General features: G+C 39.4%; 1 protein-coding gene across 6 annotated transcripts in view; it reads right to left on the bottom strand.

Moving 5' to 3' along the window:
- The window catches only part of MTUS1 (microtubule associated scaffold protein 1), a 112522-nt gene that overhangs the window by 47300 nt on the left and 45969 nt on the right, over positions 1 to 19253 (bottom strand). For 5 of the 6 annotated variants that reach the window (XM_038178203.2, XM_038178204.2, XM_038178205.2 and 2 more), the window contains 3 exons: positions 17402 to 17536; positions 15273 to 15377; positions 13968 to 14015 (listed from right to left, as the gene is read on the bottom strand). In XM_038178203.2, coding sequence (XP_038034131.1) covers positions 13968 to 14015; positions 15273 to 15377; positions 17402 to 17536 — 288 coding nt within the window. Of the gene's footprint in view, positions 1 to 2365; positions 2847 to 13967; positions 14016 to 15272; positions 15378 to 17401; positions 17537 to 19253 lie in introns of those variants that run through there. The other variant, XM_005021903.6, reaches the window with a different exon arrangement.

Raw genomic sequence — 19253 nt, forward strand, 5'->3', positions numbered from 1 at the left:
TAGTGTTTTACATCCTAAATCCACAAATCTATTCCTCTACAGTCAGCCAGAGTATAGGAAAATCCAACTTGACCAGTGCTCTAGTCTACTTTAAAACTCTACATTTGAGCAATTGTCACAACTATCTCAAGACAGTCATCAAGGCAGTCTATCCTACTATGAAAGGAAGCAGTGGATTAAATCCATGATAATGCTCATTAAGAGTGCAATCTACACCGAAACTGTAATTGAATGATGCTTACATAACACCTTTTTCCATACATATTCACATTCATGCATGAACCCTGAAGTTCCCTTTTTCAATTACTCTGCCTTATTTGTTCACACAGTCCCTATATATTCTATTTCTCATCACTTACATGACCTTAGAAAGAAGCCACATGTCATTTTAATCCAATTAAACCACTACAAGCAAAGATACCCAAACTGATGTTGCAGAAAGCAAATATGGCTCCTCCTGGCATCAGCCTTTCAGACTCGTGATATACATTGTCATTGCCTGATCAACTCTTATGTTGTTGACTTTTATGAACCAGAAATAATCACAATCAAGCTTCAATGCATTCAATGTTTTTAAAAACACAGCTTATTTATACGTACTTGCAGTTTCCACTACGGAATATGACCTGGTTTTCAGATGCCCTACTTTTTTTCGGTATATTCAGCACTAGCTAACCGCTGGGCAGCTTTCTGCAAGACACAGTGACAGTAAAGCAGAAGGGGAGACCAGGTGAAAATTTCTCTGAACTTCCAGTTCTATACCTTTAGTGTGTATTATGCAAAAGCTAAAGAGAACAAGCAGAAGGTCTGTTCAGCACTTCTTAATTAAGAAAGTGCTGCTTAACTGGAACATGGCTATCAATCTAGTTTGCATGCTGCATCTAACAGAGGCATCCTGCAGGCAGTTCTTACTTTCACATCCACTCAAATGAAAGAAAAAACAAATGGATTCTTGCCACTATAAAGTTACCTTAATACCTGCCTCAATATTTTTTTTTTTATTTTCTTTTTTTTAGAATGATACCAAACTTCAGTAGTAGTTAATGAACGTACAGAACACTGAACATTATTTCCCCATTTCTCTTTTAGTATTTCTATTCCTGGCATATGTGCTACCTGAAAATTTCATATTCTTAGCAACATCAGTGACGTAGGTATGCACAAAGACTCCCTCATGTAAGAAGTTTTAGCATCAAGGTATTCTAATTGCAGCTTAAAAGCCATGCAAGCAAGCTGCAAACAGAAGCCTATATTATATTTGGATAATCAACCTATATTATACTCATAATTGAATTTATCATCCAGAAGGAACTCAAACTGAATTTACTTTAGCAGGGATAAGTAATGACAGGGCAAATGGTTTAGGTTGCTGTGTGAAACGCCAGGACAGGAAGGAAAGGTGACTCCAAAACTTCACTTGGAGCTGAACTCCGAAGAAGTACTAGCCAGAAATGGGGGTGTTCAAGAAAGGAAGGAAATGCCTGAGAAGAAGAGCTTGTGCAGAACTAGTTTATATAGCTGCTTGCTCCTCTTTAAGAAAAATGCAAGAAAACGACAAATAGTACAGTAAAAACTTATGTAATCTGTAGACTGCCATCATTTTTTCCAATATCATCCACCTTAGCAAAAAAAGAAAAATAAAAATCACCACCCTCCATCAAAACAGCATGTATTCCCTGGAACAAAGGTCAGCATCCGTAATTACGTTCCCAATCCATGCATATGCTTTATCTGTCACTTAAAATGAAAATCAGGTCATATGCAGCTTTTTTTTTTTTTTTTTGATTGTCTCTAAAACACCTGAAAGAAAACTTCAGACTTTTTAGGTTTCTGTCAACACAAGTCAGCAAAAAAGTTTGCTTGTCATACTTGCAGATAAGATGTTTAATGTGAGAAGTCTGACAACAGATTTCTACATTCAAGTATTCAACTATTTCTCAGACAGACAGAGAGCCACATTGTGACAGCCCATACTCATTTCCCACCTCCCACCACACCTCTCATTCACGATATAGAAAAGACAGAGCTCCCAGCAGATAATCATTGAAATGGTTAGATACGTATTTAATGGGCACAGACTTCCTGATTCTATTTCTAGACCTGTAGGAGGAAAAAAATTCTGATTTGCATTTCATAAACAGAATACCCATCTTACCAACAAACAGCTCTGCACAGATGCATGGACATGCAGAAAGCTCAGGCTTTCCAGTTACACAGACTATAAAACTATGCTTGTAAGTCAGACTTCTATATGTAATTCTAAAACTTCTATGCCCAGGACTGTTTTTATTTGCTAAAAATACACTGCTGCTGAAGCAAACAAGATATCACCCAATGCATGCTCTGTCACGTTAAAAATACAAACCTGTATGAAATATAACCGTGCTTTTCTTATAGCCAGAAGGTAGACGAATGTTTCGGAGCAACCCCTTCGCTGTCAGTCGTACACGCATGTTGGATAAGGAAAATTTCGGGGACCATAACATGTCTTCAGTGCAATTAGAAGATAAGCAAGGAAGAAACAGCCTCCATGTAGTGTAACATACTATGTTTTTAAATCACCGCTGGCAGAAGTCAAGCGATTCTTGCTAAAGAAAACAACCTTGAAGAAATAATCAGATCTCCATTCCTTTGCCCTTATTCCTTATGCACAGATGAGCACAATCAGAAAAAGCAGATATCCACAGCGTAAGTGCTGCTGGCAGCTTCTCCCCGCCAGATGTTGTAGAAACAAAGCTTGTCCTCAGACTAAAATCGACTTAGTGATTTGAAAAACCCTCAGCCTCTGAATTACATCACAGTGTTCACGCTTAATCTGCGATGGGACTCTGTGGGACTGGGAGCTACAGCAGGAGAAAAGGGAGGAGGAGGAGAAAGAGGAGGAGGAGGAGGAAGTGGGTGGTCTCCCCAGCTGAATATATCATCCAGTGTCACAGACCATGTAATTGTTCTTTAGAGACTAGCAGGGAGATTACTTGAATATTCCCGGAGGCGTTTGTCAGCTCTTTTCTCCTTAGCAAGGATCACTTCAGGCTGCGTTTTTCAGACAGTTTCTTGCAATTGACAGGAATGTATCAAAACAGATTTTATCAGCAAGCATTTTCTACCAGAGTTTCTTTTGGCATTAAATATTATGTCAACATTTCAAGCCTTAACAAACCAACAAACACCCATTCTGTGAGAACAATCCCGTATTTGAGATCTGCTTAACAAAAATACTATTTAGCTTGGCAGCTCAGCACTGCAGATGCTTCAATTTATCGGGAGAGGAGCAAGCAAGCAGGCATCAATTTTGTACCGAAACAGATTGCTGCCAGCTGGAGTTTGAATGCACCCAGTCTTTGTAACAAGCAAGCAGCATTATAGGAATTCCTTAAAAATAAGTGTGGTCTCCATATTTAACTAGCCCTCAAAAATTATTCCCCCCCCCCCCCATTTGCTGAGCTCAAAGTTTTGCATACAGCTTGGTCCCACTAGCAAACAAACAAACCAAACTAGAAAAGGAATCCCTGTTTTACACAGATTAGAAAACATCACATTTTTCACTTACGACTATGACCTATAAATATATGCTGCTAAGGCACCACAGAATTGCACTGTCTACTTTCCTGTGTGTAAGGATGAGAAATATTTCTGCCTTGTTGGGCAGCCACTGGAGCAGGGTCCACCTGAGCCAATCCAGGATGCAAGGCAGCAGCAGCTCATACCTCCTCTTCAGGTTCCTTGCAGGCTCTGCTGAAGATCTGCACTCCACAGCCTTTATACGTTTGTCTTAGTTTTTTTCCCTTCATTTGTTTTAAAAGACAAAATCAGCTCCTTCCTCACTGATGCCCCACTTCCACCATTTCACAAAGCCACAGCTGATGTGCTCTAGCACCTAGCCTTCTGATAGCCCTTCTAGTTCCAGAAGGCATTACACCAACTTGTTTTGAAGCACGTATCACCCAAAGCAAGTATTATCATGCTGACAGGTCTCGTCCCAGTGGTACCTTACCTGTCCTCTCCTTAACACAGCCCTATTACATTTTAATAACATGTCTTACTTGCTCAGGATGCAGAACATTTTAAATTATCCGGTGTGTATTTACCGCACCGGCTAGAACTAAAAATAGCATTTTGCTCTTTTATTCTGGTCTTCAGGTATCTCTGACATCGCCCAAGCCAGGGCAGTGGCAGCAGAGCAGCTCACTGTAAGCACACCAGAAGAGCTGCAGCCCTGCCAAGACAGTCAGACCTGTTAAACCAACCTCCACAGCACGCTGCAGGAGAGTGCTGCTGAATGTTTTATGACCGTGTACCAAAATATTTATTTCCAGGCATGGTAATGCACCACCAGCTTTGAAGTACTATGACACATCTTCAGTCTGCACTGAACTATTCAAAATAAGTACAAAGACAGTAAATTAGCTTTTTTGTTCTGTTCCCAGGGCGGCCTCTGCAAACAGCAGGGCACGCATGACATTACTGCTGTAAAATCTTCACGGATTCCTTGAGTTTGAAGAGCTTTGGCACTAACAACATGTGTTCATCTATCTTTGCCATGGCCAGAAACTCTAGACTCTTTCCTAATCCAGCAGCACCACCAAAGGAGCTGATGCTGGAAGATTATCGGCTCGAACGTTGGAAATGGTGTTCAGCAGTGAGCCAGAAGGCTCCTCACAGCACATCACAGCCGCCTTGTGTATTCACCACAGTTCATCAGCCCTCCTCTGCAAATATCAGATCGCTGTTGCCAAACCCTCCCTTGAAGGATCTTGAGATTTTGGGTTGGCCTACGGCCAGCCTTCCACCAGCAGCCAACACCCGGCCCCACCAGGTTATCTTCTCCCAAGGCACCTGGAGGAACTCCCTTCTGCTCTCCTCCTACCCACCGCAGCTCCCCTGGTGATGAGACTGCTCCGTGAAGCAAGTATTCTCTCCCCATCTGGATTCAATGCTTTCTTCACAGAAACAGTATAAACAGGCTCAAAAAGAAAAAAAATCCACCAAAAAATCCAAACCCCACCTCTCCCAATCCTTGTAACAGCGCCTGGGAGAACATGCCCAAGAACTCCTCCTCAGCCTGTAAAACCACAGAGGCCGAAGTACCCCAGTGAGACCCTAACTTCCTTCCTCGGCGCAGGAGCTAAGACAAAGGACCTCTAGAGGGCAAGTATGATGTAATGAACCAGTTCAAACTGAGGAAGGAATGAATCACAAGACAAAATATGAGCAAATAAAAGCTCTACATGGACATAAAAGCTCTTGTAGCAGAGACCAAAACGCCTCCTACAGAGAGACACAAATAATACTTTCACTGCCTCCTCTTTCCCAGCTTTGAGTAGAAACAGGCCATGAAGAAACAGAGACATCAGTGCTTTCTTGTTTGTTAAAAAAATAAATAAATAAATACAAAAAAACACAAACAAAAAGACCCTTCTTAGCTGAGGAAAACACTTTTTTATGGCTCCAGGAACCCTGTTAATTCCCACAACCCTAAAACAAGCCTGCTTTATGCAGTAGGAAAACCTGACAGCATTAATAAAGGTCAACAGAGGCACGTCAGGCTCATCTAGCATCCAACCTTCAGAGAGCGCTGACAGGTGGCAAGAGGACTGCCCGTCCCTACGTGAATACCTCCTAGGAGAGGCTGAAACTTGAAAAGGTTCCTACAGTGCAATATTTGCTGGGCTCTGTGTTATCCCACCAAAACCTGCACAGAGGTGAGCGTGTATCCGTCAACGTTGTTTCCTCAGCTCAGGGAAACAGCACCTCCAAGTCTGTATCTGTGCTCCTCCAACCATCCCGTGCTTGGTGCCAGCAGGGTACAGAGCCAGGAATATGCTCCATGGGATCCAGCGCAGCACGCCAGGAACACACACTGTCTGCATTTCATGCATAATACGGGGAGAGGTCTTTTTCTGTCTTGACATCAGATAAGGGCGATGGAAAATAACACTGGAAAATAGCTGAATAAAATAGGAAGTGATACGCAGCACAGACAGGAGAAAAGGACTGACATTTTATTTACTAGCACTTCACTGCTATCTTCCCTCCCTGGGCAAAACAAAGGACTCTGTGCCGCTACAATCACGTAATTCAGTCTGGGTTGCTAAAGGCATTAATACCTGATGACATGGTCAGATGGATGATTGGGCTAGACCTATTTTAATCCCAGCAGATTTAGTACATCTGCCACTCCCTGGGGAAGCTAGCAGTATGACAAAAAAGGAGCAAAGGACACAAGTATCTGTAGGCTCTTTAATTCAGCCTTGTGAGGCCAAGTCTCCGGTATCTGGACGTGTTTCTGCTGCCTCTGTTCCTCTTCCCACATTCAACAATCAGTAAGAAAGCTGTCAGAGCAGGGCAAGTCTAAATCAGAGGCTAGACCTTTAGACCCAAGATGCCCTGGCAGAAGACAACTGGCTCCACGTTATAAGACAGCACGGGCAGTGCTGAGCAGATGGTTTTTACTGGCATGCTTTAATTCAGCAAGAACTGAGAGGTGATCGTCTATGCCATGAGAAAAGGAGGCCTTTGAGAGAAAAAGTGTCATCTGTGCCCCAGTTTTTGCTTCCAGAAAGTTAGCACGCTCTCCCCAGCTTCCTGTGACCACCTTGCCCTAGCCAGTGCTCCAGCATGAAAAGCTGATCCTCCTGCAGTGCCCGGCCTGAAAAGCTGATCCTCCTGCAGGCAGCAACACGCTGCCGTGCTCCACACAGCTTGCAGCTCCGGGACATTTTAAGCTCAAATCCTCACCTGAAGAAGAAAATAGCAACTCTCTTCCCATCTCAGAGCAAGAACTAAAATCCTAAATAATTTAGGCTTCTTCTAGGACACAGAAGCTTTTAACCATTATAAATTCGGCAGTGTTTCAAACAGCAGGTGATGCTGCAGTGAACTTCCAAGCAAACAGCTACCGAAATCAGGTTAATCTGCGTCTCTTTCATGCAACAGTGGTGACATTTTTATCATCTGCCCTCTTTCAGAGTAGAGAATGGCAACAAAACATCACAAGAATAATTTCATTTTTTAACTTCTGACATAATGGAGCTGCAAATTATTTTCCATATGTAAGATGTCCTTTACAAAACAGCATTTGTTAGACTCCCTCAGACAAAATCCTATGGTGCTTCAAAGCAAAACTGCTTCTAGCCTACAGTGAAAAATGTCACTAATATTAGGACAACATGCCTTAAAATATGAAACTTTAATGATCTATGCAGACTTCCTAGAAAAAAAAAAAAAAGAAAAAAAAATGCCTCTCTGCTAGGAACTTTGGCTATTCAGCAATAGGCTAGGAGCATACATGAGCCTTGTAAACTGCAGCACCAAGGAACAGATTAAAAACAAGGGTTTTCCTTAGAACAACAGCTTACAGATCTACAAATATTGATTTATTCACACCATACTTGTTGATTCACACTGTGCAATTGCTCTTCACCTATAGCCTCACAACAACAGTAACCAGTACCCAAGCAACTTCTGTTGAAAAGCAGCACAACTATGGATAATTTAGATGAATACATCCCTGAAGATTTACTACTGATTTATCAATGCGCAAGTTCACTGAGCAAACGCAAGTCAGCTCATCACAGGTGCTGCACTTCTCTTTTGTGGGCTTCACACATTCTTTGTAACCCCAGGTGTGATAATAAAGATCAGAGTTTACAAGCTGTCTAGCCATCTTTGATACAAAATCCAGAAGTTTCATATCTCTGGGACCGTTCCATGGTCTTCCAATGTTATGTCAACTTATTTCCTTAATAAGGGGCAACGACTGCAACACTGGCAGCAACTTTATCTGCTGAAAAAATATCTTAAAGAATTTGGTGAAAGAAAGGGCTTAAAGAAAGCTAGAACGAACAGCACAGTGCCTCAGAAGGCTTCCAAATAATAATAAAAAAAAAAGGAAGAGGACAAAAAGAGTCAGCTTTGGGCTACATCAGATAACATCAAAATTCAGACTCCTATAAAGAACCCCAGTGCAATGACACCTGGTTATTGGCAGTGTCCACTGCAAAGACATAAAACATTGTCTATAATCTAAGGGCCTCCACAAAGTCAAAGAAGAAAAAAAAACTACTGAGATAATCCAAGATAGATAGATACCTATATTTAACTGGAGAGGGAAGGACACAGAGTTACTACCAAAAGAGCTAAATTTTAGGGTGGCATTTCCAAGAAGGTGGCACAGTTTAGCATAGCATATAGCTATTCAGAGCTGGGAATAACAAAACAAAAGCAGCTTTCCACTGCCCCTGATGGTCAGTCAAAGCCCTCCAGTCTCTTCACAAAATAAAAACTTACTGTCCTCTTAATTACTGGGGAAAAAAAAGTGAGAATTTAGATATTTTAACACTAGTTCAGACAGCAGTAATAAAAACCATCAGCTTTGGACAATCCTAATACTGTTGTGTATAATCTAGAGCCAATATGACAGACTTCCATGGTAGAAAAGACTTGAACTCCATCTCCCAACACTGGAAAATGTTCTTTAGGCACCAGCGTGGACTGAACTGATACAATCTGTGGATGTCCGTTTCAGCTGCCCCCTCTATTAATGCAGAGGCTGACCATATTTAAATATTTATAATTAATATTTCAATATTTAAACAACTGTGAGAAAACTGCAGCTCTGTGCTGTTCTGTTGTATGGATTATTACTGTGAAACATCAAAATAAATACCGTGGAGGAGAACTACAGACATTCCTTCCAACATCAGAACAAACACCACAGAAGTGAACTACAAACATGCCCTCATCAGAACGTCTGCTTGCTTTGTGTCATCAAGAGTTTGGAATATGGCTGCCTTAAGCTAGAGAGCAATTTTCTCACAGAAGTTTTGGAATTAAACAAACATATCCAACTTACAATTTAGAAAAAAGGTCCTTGCTTAGAAGTGCTAACAGATGAAACAGATCTCATAGCATGGAAGCCATTTGGTCTATACCACAGAAGGCCTTTAATGAAAGAATTCACATAGGTTTAGATTAATTCTAAACTTATTTATATAGAGGTAACAAAACGTTATAGGTGGTTCACATGTAATAGCTACGCCACTTGAGCAGTTTTGCTGGCTGTTTATAAGAACATTCTTTATTAGCTTGCAAGTATTCTAGGGCTAGATCACGAGACAATTGAGTCATTCAGATAGTCCTCATTGTTCACATGGATGGAAAACATCTAAAAAAAGCCTACAGCAGGCTCTTTCTTGCAGCTAGAAAGGCAACAAGTAGTCCAATGAACAGTACTAATATCTGCAAAAGAGTTTAAGCTTGATCTTCTTGTTCCTTGTCAAGAGATAAAGGAGAGAGACCAATTTATATTATTCAAATCCTAGAACTTCAAATCTGTAAGATGTTATCTATGATCATTAAACAAATACTAAATCTAAAGTTGCTGCTACTGCTTTATTCCACAAAGTTTACAAAAGCGTTCAAGCTTTTCTAGAAAACTTCCAGGATGTTCTGTTGTAGAGAGGGATGACAAAAATGACAAAAATAGACAAACCCAACTTACAAAAGCTGAAGCTTTTAACACAAGAGACTGAAATTTCAGTTTCAACTCATCTGTACCAAAATTCCTGGCTGGAACTAGTCAGAAATGTTAGTTCTGCAATGTGCAAGACATTGAGCAATACCCTCCCTGCTCTGCCCAGTGTTAACAGGCACTTAAACACTGTTTTTACATACCCAGAATCCTTTAAGTATTAGACTGTCTCCCAGTTAAGAAATAACTTTCCTCCTGGTCTTAGCCTCACTGTAGAAGGTGCCTGGTTTATCCACGTGCAGAAGAGGAAAGAACTTCCCAATGTTTAAGATACTTACATATCAAAGTACTTCCTGAATTATTTTTAACGTAATTTACTTCCAATGCCCAGAGAACAGAATTAGAAGGCACTGAAAGAAGGCTGAATTGATTCAAGAACAGAAGTTTTACTTCATACCAAAATTCCAGACTACCACAGAATTTTTAATGGATACATGAAACTTAATTGGTGGCAGCATTGCAATAAGGTTAACTTTGTTATAAACTCTCATATAGAGCTGTACAACATTCTCAGATATTTTTTAAATTTTTATTTGTCTTTTAAAGCAAGTTAAGACCTTTGGATTATTTATATATACACATATATATGTGTATGTATATATAAATAGATATTCTTCTCAAATGGAGATCAATTTCACATTTAATAACCTTGCACCTGCAAAGTTAGGTACTCAACAGCAACAAAAAAAATCAATCTATATTTTTAAGCATTGTTATCAGCATTGTTTCTAATGTTATACAGCTGGAAATTTGCATTGAAAGCAAACACTAAGATAAAGCCAAGGATAGCCGCTCAAAGTGCTGAGACAAGCGGCTTGCTCTGTCTTCTGCATGTTTTGCTCACCACTTTGTGACCTATGCTACAACTGCCACCAAAAGCACTATTCTTCCTGACTTGTTTCCAACTCAGACAAGTTCCCCAATCTATTCTATGGTGCTCTATGACCAACCACATGAGCACTGTTCACAAACGCATCAAGGTCTTTTTGAGTTTCCATACAACTCTTTGCACAGTTTTTTCCTACAAACTGCAAAAGCTTTTCTTCAAAGAAAGAAAAAACAAAAACACACCGAGAAAGCCCTTCCAATCAGAGGAGAAACAAAGGAGAAAGGTCTAATAAGCTGCTTGACAGGACAGTAGCGTCTCATCACTGTGTGACATGCCATTACCACACTGAAGACTACCAATAGCAAACTAGATGAAAACAGGCACTGAAGACCTAAGTATGTGACATTCGTAACAACATTCATCAGCTCTCGGGTGTAATCCTCCCAATTTTTAAAGAAAATTTACACATTTTCATATAGTATCACAACACGTTTTAAGATCTTCAAGCTTTTGTTTTGCTTGTGGAGTTGTTTTTTGTTGTTGCTGCTGTTGTTATAAAAGCACAGGCAGAGTGTGACCTAGATTAATCCCTTGTTTTCCAGACACCGAAAGCTCAAGCACTTTGAAGGTAACTGATTCTACCAAGGAATCTACAGGATGAGAAGAAACAGATGTTTACCTTCTGTTTTCTCTGGGTTTCAACAGGGCATGAAAGAAAGAGGTGTTAAATAAACCCCCAAAAGTATCCCTCTTTAAACTTTTGTTTGAACTAGAGCATTTTGTTAGTAAAAACATCCTATCTCACTGTACAAATTTCAGTGAGAAGCCAGCAGGCACCTTTAACAGCCTGTTTAAAGAGACACTATTGTGAGCTGTTAACAACCATACCAGCACTATTACTTTTACAATAAGCCATCTAACTGAAGCCATTTCACCTCTTTGTTACATTTCTCACAGATTATTAAACTAAAACAAGCAACCTTTTAACCTCTTAAGAGAGTAAGAAAACAGAATATTTCCTGATAGAGCATGTATGGCTTTTGGATGAAGCTTCTTTGGTTTTCATGGCTTCTCTAGCCTTCTTTAACAACTGGTTGTAATGCATACTGGAAAGATATGACCTAAACCATACTGTTCTTACCTGATAATATGTTATGGTATATCCAGAAACTGCCCCAGCTTTCCTGACAACATTGCTCTGCCACAAGCATAAGTGTCCCCTGCTATCCATAGTACACCACATGTCCCTTTCAGAGTCGCTCAACACCAGGATAAAGGTCCCCAATGAGAATTTGTATGCTTTACCTTTGGAACTGCCAAAACAGGTATTTGTTTCGTAAAAGCTATTATTTCATTCTGCTATTATTTCATTCCTGAAGTGATGCTAGAAGCAACATTAACTACTGATCTAGACAATTAATGCATTAATAAGGTAATTAATTCCTTCTCCCTCCCCCCAAGTCCCACTGCAAGTTACATTTCTGACACTTCAGGCAGAGCATGTGTGCAAGAAATAGAAGTGAGGTACAACTGCCTCATTGAACAAGCCTAAAACTGTAGAGTTAACTAACTAGTTAACAACGAAATAAGAGAACGAAAGCTTTAACTATATACAATCATTAGAACAAAGCACTACTATAATATCAAGGCAACGAAGAGAAGAAGAAAATACTGAGCCCCATTCTACATGGTACCAGCTGGCATTATTGCAGTTCATTTAAAAAAAAAAAAAAAGAAAAAAGATCATTTGTCTTTTCTTCAAGTTTAAGACATCATACCAGAGAACATCCAAACAGCCAAACAATATTTTTATTGTATTGCTAAAAAACTATCTGCAAATGTGAAGATGAGAAAAAAAGAAGTCTTTCTTAAAACAGTGAATTACTCTATCAGAAAGCTTGCATGTGTAAATGGAACATTATACTAATGCTTTGTATAAGCTAAAAAGCTATTAACTCAAAAGTCTAACATACCACCCAATTTTGGAAGCTGATTCAGTACAGGAAACAGGTTTCTTAAGACAAATATTGAAATGCAGGTATTTGACTGGCAAAAATAAGACGCTAAAGAATTTGTTAAAGAATCACTCTAAGTGTTATGGCCAATTTGGAGTTATAGCCACATTTTTATGGCAGCAAATATACTTCAAAGATACACAGCCACATTCTTTATTAGCTTGGAAAAGATGAATCACAAGATAGAAATATGTTAAACTTGCAAAAAGGGTGGGAAAGCAATAAGTACTTTAATGCATGGAAAGTGAGGGTGCCATGCTAGATTTAGAGGAAAACAATTACATTTAAATTTCTAGTTTATACTTTATTGCTTATCACAAATTCCCCTGACCCAACTAATTAAGGCATTATGTTCCTAGCAGTATCACTCTACAATTTTATATAAAAAAAAGTCATATATAAGCTCATGCAATACTGTCAGCTTACACCTAAACTAACATTAGTTCGGGCAAATATAAATTAAAGCAACAAACAGCAAGTGTTTTATACTACATCTAATACTTGTATAAGTGAAGACCTGATTTATGACAGCAAATCTCAAGCAAAGCACTCAGTCATGATTGATATGCAGACACTTAACACACAAAAGAGCAGGAGGCAAAGCATTAGACTCGTGTTATGAGTGCAGGAAATTAAAAACATACTGCCACAGTACCCAAGTGACAGGTCAGAACTGTTTTACTCAGCAATTCCAGACTCAAATTCATAACATCTGGTTGGCTACAGCACCTCTTTCACAAAGACATCTGCTATTCACTCAGGGGACACAGGGCTTCCCAGTGATCCTCAGTATCTTTCAAAAGAGGGCTTTTCAGTAATTAAAAGTGGTTTTTAATTCAGCAAGTATGCACTGATTCTTAGGAATCTAAATTAGGCTTCTAACCCTCCTGAAAAAGACCTGGAAATTCCTGTGAATAGAAACCTCATCTGAAGACTCTTCTGTCTCCTGGCAGAGACAAACTAGCACCAGGTGCCCTGACTGGCATAAACAAGGAAAACAAACCCAATATGAAGTCCTTAAAAACACTGCCAGATTTTGGAACACCATCTGCCACAATCCGTTGCCATTCCTCCCTTGCCATACATGCAGACACACAAACTAACAAGTTTGGATAATTTCATCTTCAAGCATAGTCTACAGTGACAGAAATACAAAGACAGCTGACACTGAAAGGGTAGCTACCACGAACCTTCCAGAAAAACCTGTTATTCTGCATGACTCGTCTATTTATTTATTTTAAAGCCATAACACATGAGCTTTAATCATTACTTACTTCAACGTGGTTAAACAGTAAAAACTACATCTAAGTTTCATTGCCATACTTCTTTTTGTTACTGTTAAAACCTACTTATGCTTCACTGGAAAACAAATAGAACAGACTACGTACTCCAAGTGCTGGGTAACCTGAAGACATCAACTAGAAAAAACAAGGCTTCTCTCTGTACTCCTTGAAACCAAAATCAATGAAAGTTCACAGAAGTTCTGTTGCAAAGCCGTCTTTCCGAGAAAGGAAACAATGCAGTAATCTAACATATAAACCTAATTTAAGTTCCACTACGGAGTACGTATAAATACTTTCAGAATACTCACCAGAACCAAAAGACGACAGGCTTTGGTGTCTATTTCTTCCAGGAGTACCTATGATGTTCGGAAAAGAAAGCAGAATTACACTTCAAGCCAGTAAAGGGGAGCAAATCTTTTGAGATTCTTTCCACGTAACCTCCTGCAATTTCAGTTACTTCCTTGTGATGGCTGATAGCATGTTTGACAGAAAGATTTGGCATTATAAGGTTAACCTATCTGGAAAATGGATGATGAATTCCTATTAACAATTTTTTTTTTTCCATTACCATTATCACACTTCATTTAAGCCAGGTAGCACTGTTTCGTTTTACTCATTCATATAGCACAGTAGAGTGATTAATAAGTAATAGAAGAAAACAAATATTATCTGTACCATTATCATTTTAACTTTTTTTTTTTTTTAAAGTCATACACTTCATTTATTTTATTTGCATAGAGCAGCTATAAATAACAGCACTCTTAGATGTGGTACCAATCAAGTCGGTTAGAAATGAAAACAGAGAAGGTTAATCTACCCTTACTGTATTGTTTCAGAGTCATGTGAAAGCTGATCTAAGAACCTCATCATTTTGAATGATACGAATTAAATGAAAGCACTTTTTGCTAGTTATAAGTGCAGAAGTAATGAACAGAAGTTTATAGAAGGTCTGTTTACAACACCTATCAGGTTGAGCTTTCTTCACGCTTCAGAAACAGTGTGTGATCCCACAGCAAGTATACCAATAATGAATGTTCTGCTTTGTAGCACAATTGTAATTGTTTCCCTTCACCTCAAACATGCAAATCAAACTTTGCTCCCAAACTGAAAATTTTGTGTTATGGAACTTTTCAGAGTAATCAGATCTATTCTTTTGATTCACTCTGGTAGTTAATTATGAATTTCAAATAAAAATTAAAATAAAGCAAACACCTGATACAGAAATGGAAAGTCAAGTACATGTTACCCTAAATAGCCAAAGCTGATCAGCAAGCTCTCACAAGCAAGCTTAAACAAAAGCTTGGGAAAGCTAGTCTGAGATTTGTCTTGCAAGTACACAATTTTATAAAGCAGGTTTCGTAAAAGCATTTAACCGATGTTATCAAGTGCACCAAGTCCTCACAGGATACAAGTTTCAAGCAGCCATGAAGTGTCCTGACTTTTACCCACTGATAAACAAGTATCTAAGAAACACTTTGCAGAGCCAGTCTCCAATCCTGTGAGCTACAGGTGAAGACAGCAGACTATCTTAATTACTCTGAAAAGCTGTAGAGCATAGCTGCTCTTTTTCAAGACTGAGGGATTCAAGAATGTAAATGAAAAATTTACTTTACCCAACAGCTGATTGCCTCTAGCCTCGCTGAATTTCCTTGCTGGGTGCAATGGCCCGGGTGATTTTGTTATGGATTGGTTTAAGGAAGCAGACCTCGACTTGACTCCTAGAAGTAGAGGCTTAGATCAGGTTTAAAAGTACAGCTATGACGGTAAGTAAAGACATGCCTACCAGCACATATTTACAGTTCAATACCAGATGCACAAGTCCACTTGTGCACCACAAATACAAAAAGAGACATTATCTAGAAAATTTAGTTACATTTTAAAATTGTTTTTACCAGAACTCACCGTGGAGGAAATAAAAGATAATTTCAATAAAGCTTGTAGGTAGAAGAAAAGGTCAATTTCAACTTAGCACTAAGATCAAATTACTTAAGTCTCAGAACAGCAACAAATACAACTCAGGTACATAAAAGTTGGCTGAAAGGGACTTCTGGAGACCAGCTAGCCGCCTCCAAATCAGAGCAGGGTCATCACCAAGGCAAGGTCAACTGGCCATGTCTAGCTTTGTCTTGAAAGCCTCCAGAAATGGAGACTCTACGGCTTTGCTGACAACCTGCTCTTGTACTATACAATCCTCCTCATAATTTCCTTCCCCAAAGGGAGAGTCTTCTGCTCCACAATTTATGTTTATTTCTTATTGCTACATCATCTGGTACTCCCGAGAAGAGTTTGGCATCATCTTTGCAACTGTTCAAGAAATTGCAGACTATTGCAATACCTTCCCTTACTCTTCTTTCTGCCTGACTGAAGAAGCCTAACTCCTCCAAACTCTCCTCACAGATGATGTGCTCTGAGACCCTGTCTTCCCAAGTCTCTTGTTTCCAAATAACCTTTGTGAAATGGGGAAGCCCCAAAACACAGAGCAGTCCAGGTGGAGCCTTCACCAGTGCCAAGTTGAGGGAGAACACCAACTTCTGGCCATACTGCTCCTGCAGGTGCTGAAGGCATGCTTCTAGCACCCAGGTCACTGAAGAGGTTGAACAATGCATAATTGCATTGCAGATACTGGGCCTGACAAAAAAGACAGCTTGTCAGGCAGCCATATAATTCTTGTTTGTTTCAGTGATACAGTTTCTGGCAGGGTCTGTTTCTTTTCATTGTTTACCATTTTAAAGTATGTCATTACAGCATGACATTTGGACGGCTTAAAACTTAAGCCTAAAGCAGAAGCATAGTATTTAATTAGGTTTATCCAATTACAAAAACCAGTACACCACAAAGATGGTCAGAAGCAAGCTGATTATAACTAGGATTTAAGAGAGAGAGAGCACAAGCTTATTTATCTCCTCCCTTTACGTCTTCAATTTTGGTCAGAGAATGAGTTGTCAACTGCTCTTTGTGGCTTGACTTGGAAAAGCACTGAGCCAGGGCTGCTCTATCAGCCAACAAACAGCCACATTTAAACTAAGTTTCCTTTAGCATAAGATGAAGAAGCACAATTGCCTTTTCTCCACCACAAAAGAGAGCAGACGTCTAGTTCCCCCTCAGTCGGTCAGAAAAATATCAAGAAAAAGCATCACAGAGAAATGAGTTGTTTGTGTGATTCTTCCCTTCAAATAGTGTGACAATGACATCCAGACAAGATACTTTATCCAGGAATACCTCATTTAAAGTGATAACCCCATCCGTTTTCTGTTCCAAAAGGGGCAAAGATCATCTAAAGTCTGCATGATGAAAAGAACAATGCGTTGAAGATAAATTCAAAGTATGTCTACCCTGCAGGTCAGCAGCAGCTACAGAGCCTGTGCCTGAGCTTTGTGACAGAAAAAAAAAAAGCCACTAGAACAATGTAAAACCCAAGTGATGACATGTACAACATAACAAAGTGCATTTAGTCTCCATGCAAAACAGACATATTGCTCCTGAGTAAGTCCATACCACAGTGCAGACCTTCTCTTTTGCCTTACATACCCAATCAATTACAGTTCAAAGGACATTCTAGCCATCCTATGAGATCTTACAAAACTTATGGCCCCACTGGCGTGATTTTACTTCCCCACAGCATCTGCCCAGAACACTGCTTATTAAAATAAGCATTGCTTCAGTACACAGCCAAGCGCAAAAGGTAAGGTACCACAACAGTGGTAACTCCAGTTTCACTCTAGTTACAAACAGATCCAGATACCTTTTGGAGTTGTTTTTAATGAGTGTAATCTAGGTCTTGGTACTGCTTTCAAAGAGACAGGTCCAGAAGCACCATTCTGGCAGGCTGGTTTTGAAGGCCATTCTCCATTCTTGATGATGATTGTGGCACTTGTAGCTACAACACAGAATGACAGAGAATTTGCTCTAGGCAGTCTCTACCTTGTGGAAAATTAAATCATAAAGTAAGCCTGTTTTACTTTGAGGCGAAAGTTACAAGAAACACAAGCTGGAATAAAAATATTATGAACACTTCTGCTACAGTTGATCAGTCTGTACAGAAGATATCAGATTAGTCTCAAGACATTACAAATATTTCTTTGAACAGGGCATACAGCTTTGAACTTAGCAAAAGGGGTGGGCATATGCAAAAGAATATTGATCAAGGAACACAAACAGAAGCCTAAGTATGCTGTATAAAGCAAATGCAGAGCACATTTCAGTTTGAGTAAACCAAGAAAGAATATCAGCAGTATGTGAAGCCATTTTTTTAAAAAACAAAGTCAAATTAAAAACTCAGACAGCTGTCTCAAGCAACTTCTTTCCTTGTTTTCTGTCCTTTGTGTAAAGAGCTCTGTTTCAGCGATATCATGAATGCACCACAAGCACTCCTGCCATCCTCCTTGTGAGGAACTAAAAATGGGTGACCCCAACTCCGTTCAGCAGCTGCCGAAAAATTTTTAAGAAGGGTTCCTGTAGTCTGCATTTGTAAGAGTCACCTCCTCAGTGACAGCAAGCCTCAGATGATGATCCCCCAACACCAACTTTTCTTTGGAGAGAGGAGTACAAGTCATACAGAAAATAAATAAATAAATAAATAAATAATCCACACAAAGAGGGGCACGCAGACCCAAACAGGAAAAATAGGACAATAACCAATTTGTACCTCAGGTCAAAATCATGTTTCCAACTCAGAGGGTGGATGCTGCACAAGACATTTTATTCCATTTCAGAGGAACTTGGGAGAGGTTTGGTTTAGTGTCACAATGAAAACTTAGTTGAAAAAAGAAAACTGAAACTTGGGGAGAGTCAATGCATTCTTTTAGTATTGCAGTAAAAAATACGAAAAGACTTCTGAAATACTGATTGAGTATACTTTGGTTCAGCTACTCAAAAAATAGGTATACTGAGATTAAAAGCAAGAATCTCACATCACATTTACCAGAGAATAAGCAAAAACTAACTCACGTTGGAATAGTTTGTCACACCATTGCTTTTTTCACAGGTCAGTTGGGAGCAGAAGGGGTGCATGTTGAAAAAGGGGTTCATACAATACTGCATTTTACCTCATATTTTAATGAGGCTGATTTTAAGGTAATGAGAACTACATATCTAATATTGTTCATCAAAAGATGGAACAGCCTTGAGATTATTTAAATGTCAATTTAAATACACTAGCATAAACGGTATAATTAACTGCTTCAGAAAAGTGCTTCTTGGCCAGGAATCAATACATCTACATCAGAAGGAAGGACAGAGCTGCTTTTTCTTCCTCTTTGAGAAAGGGTCTCCCTCCGAAAGCACAAAAGCTAAACATTTGCAAAAGAAATTTATTTATACACAAGGAACAATTTGCATAATACATCAATGCTGCAGTTACTCTGGTAAGCTCTGACCCTGACCTACATCAGATGATTCAAACTAACTTGTTCTAGGAAAGCATCAGCTCTGAAACAGTCCTCAACTTTTCTGTGAGTTTCTAAAAATCTAGGATTTTTGCTCAGAGTTCACTGCAAGCAGTTAAATACTGCCTACAAACTGCTGTGCTGTTTTTCAATAATCACTTTAGAGGTAAGAGCACTCCTGGTGCAGGACTACTTATGCACTGCTTGTTG

The sequence above is a fragment of the Anas platyrhynchos genome, chromosome 4 (genome assembly GCF_047663525.1).
Source record: "Anas platyrhynchos isolate ZD024472 breed Pekin duck chromosome 4, IASCAAS_PekinDuck_T2T, whole genome shotgun sequence".
In the NCBI taxonomy this organism is placed as follows: domain Eukaryota; kingdom Metazoa; phylum Chordata; class Aves; order Anseriformes; family Anatidae; genus Anas; species Anas platyrhynchos.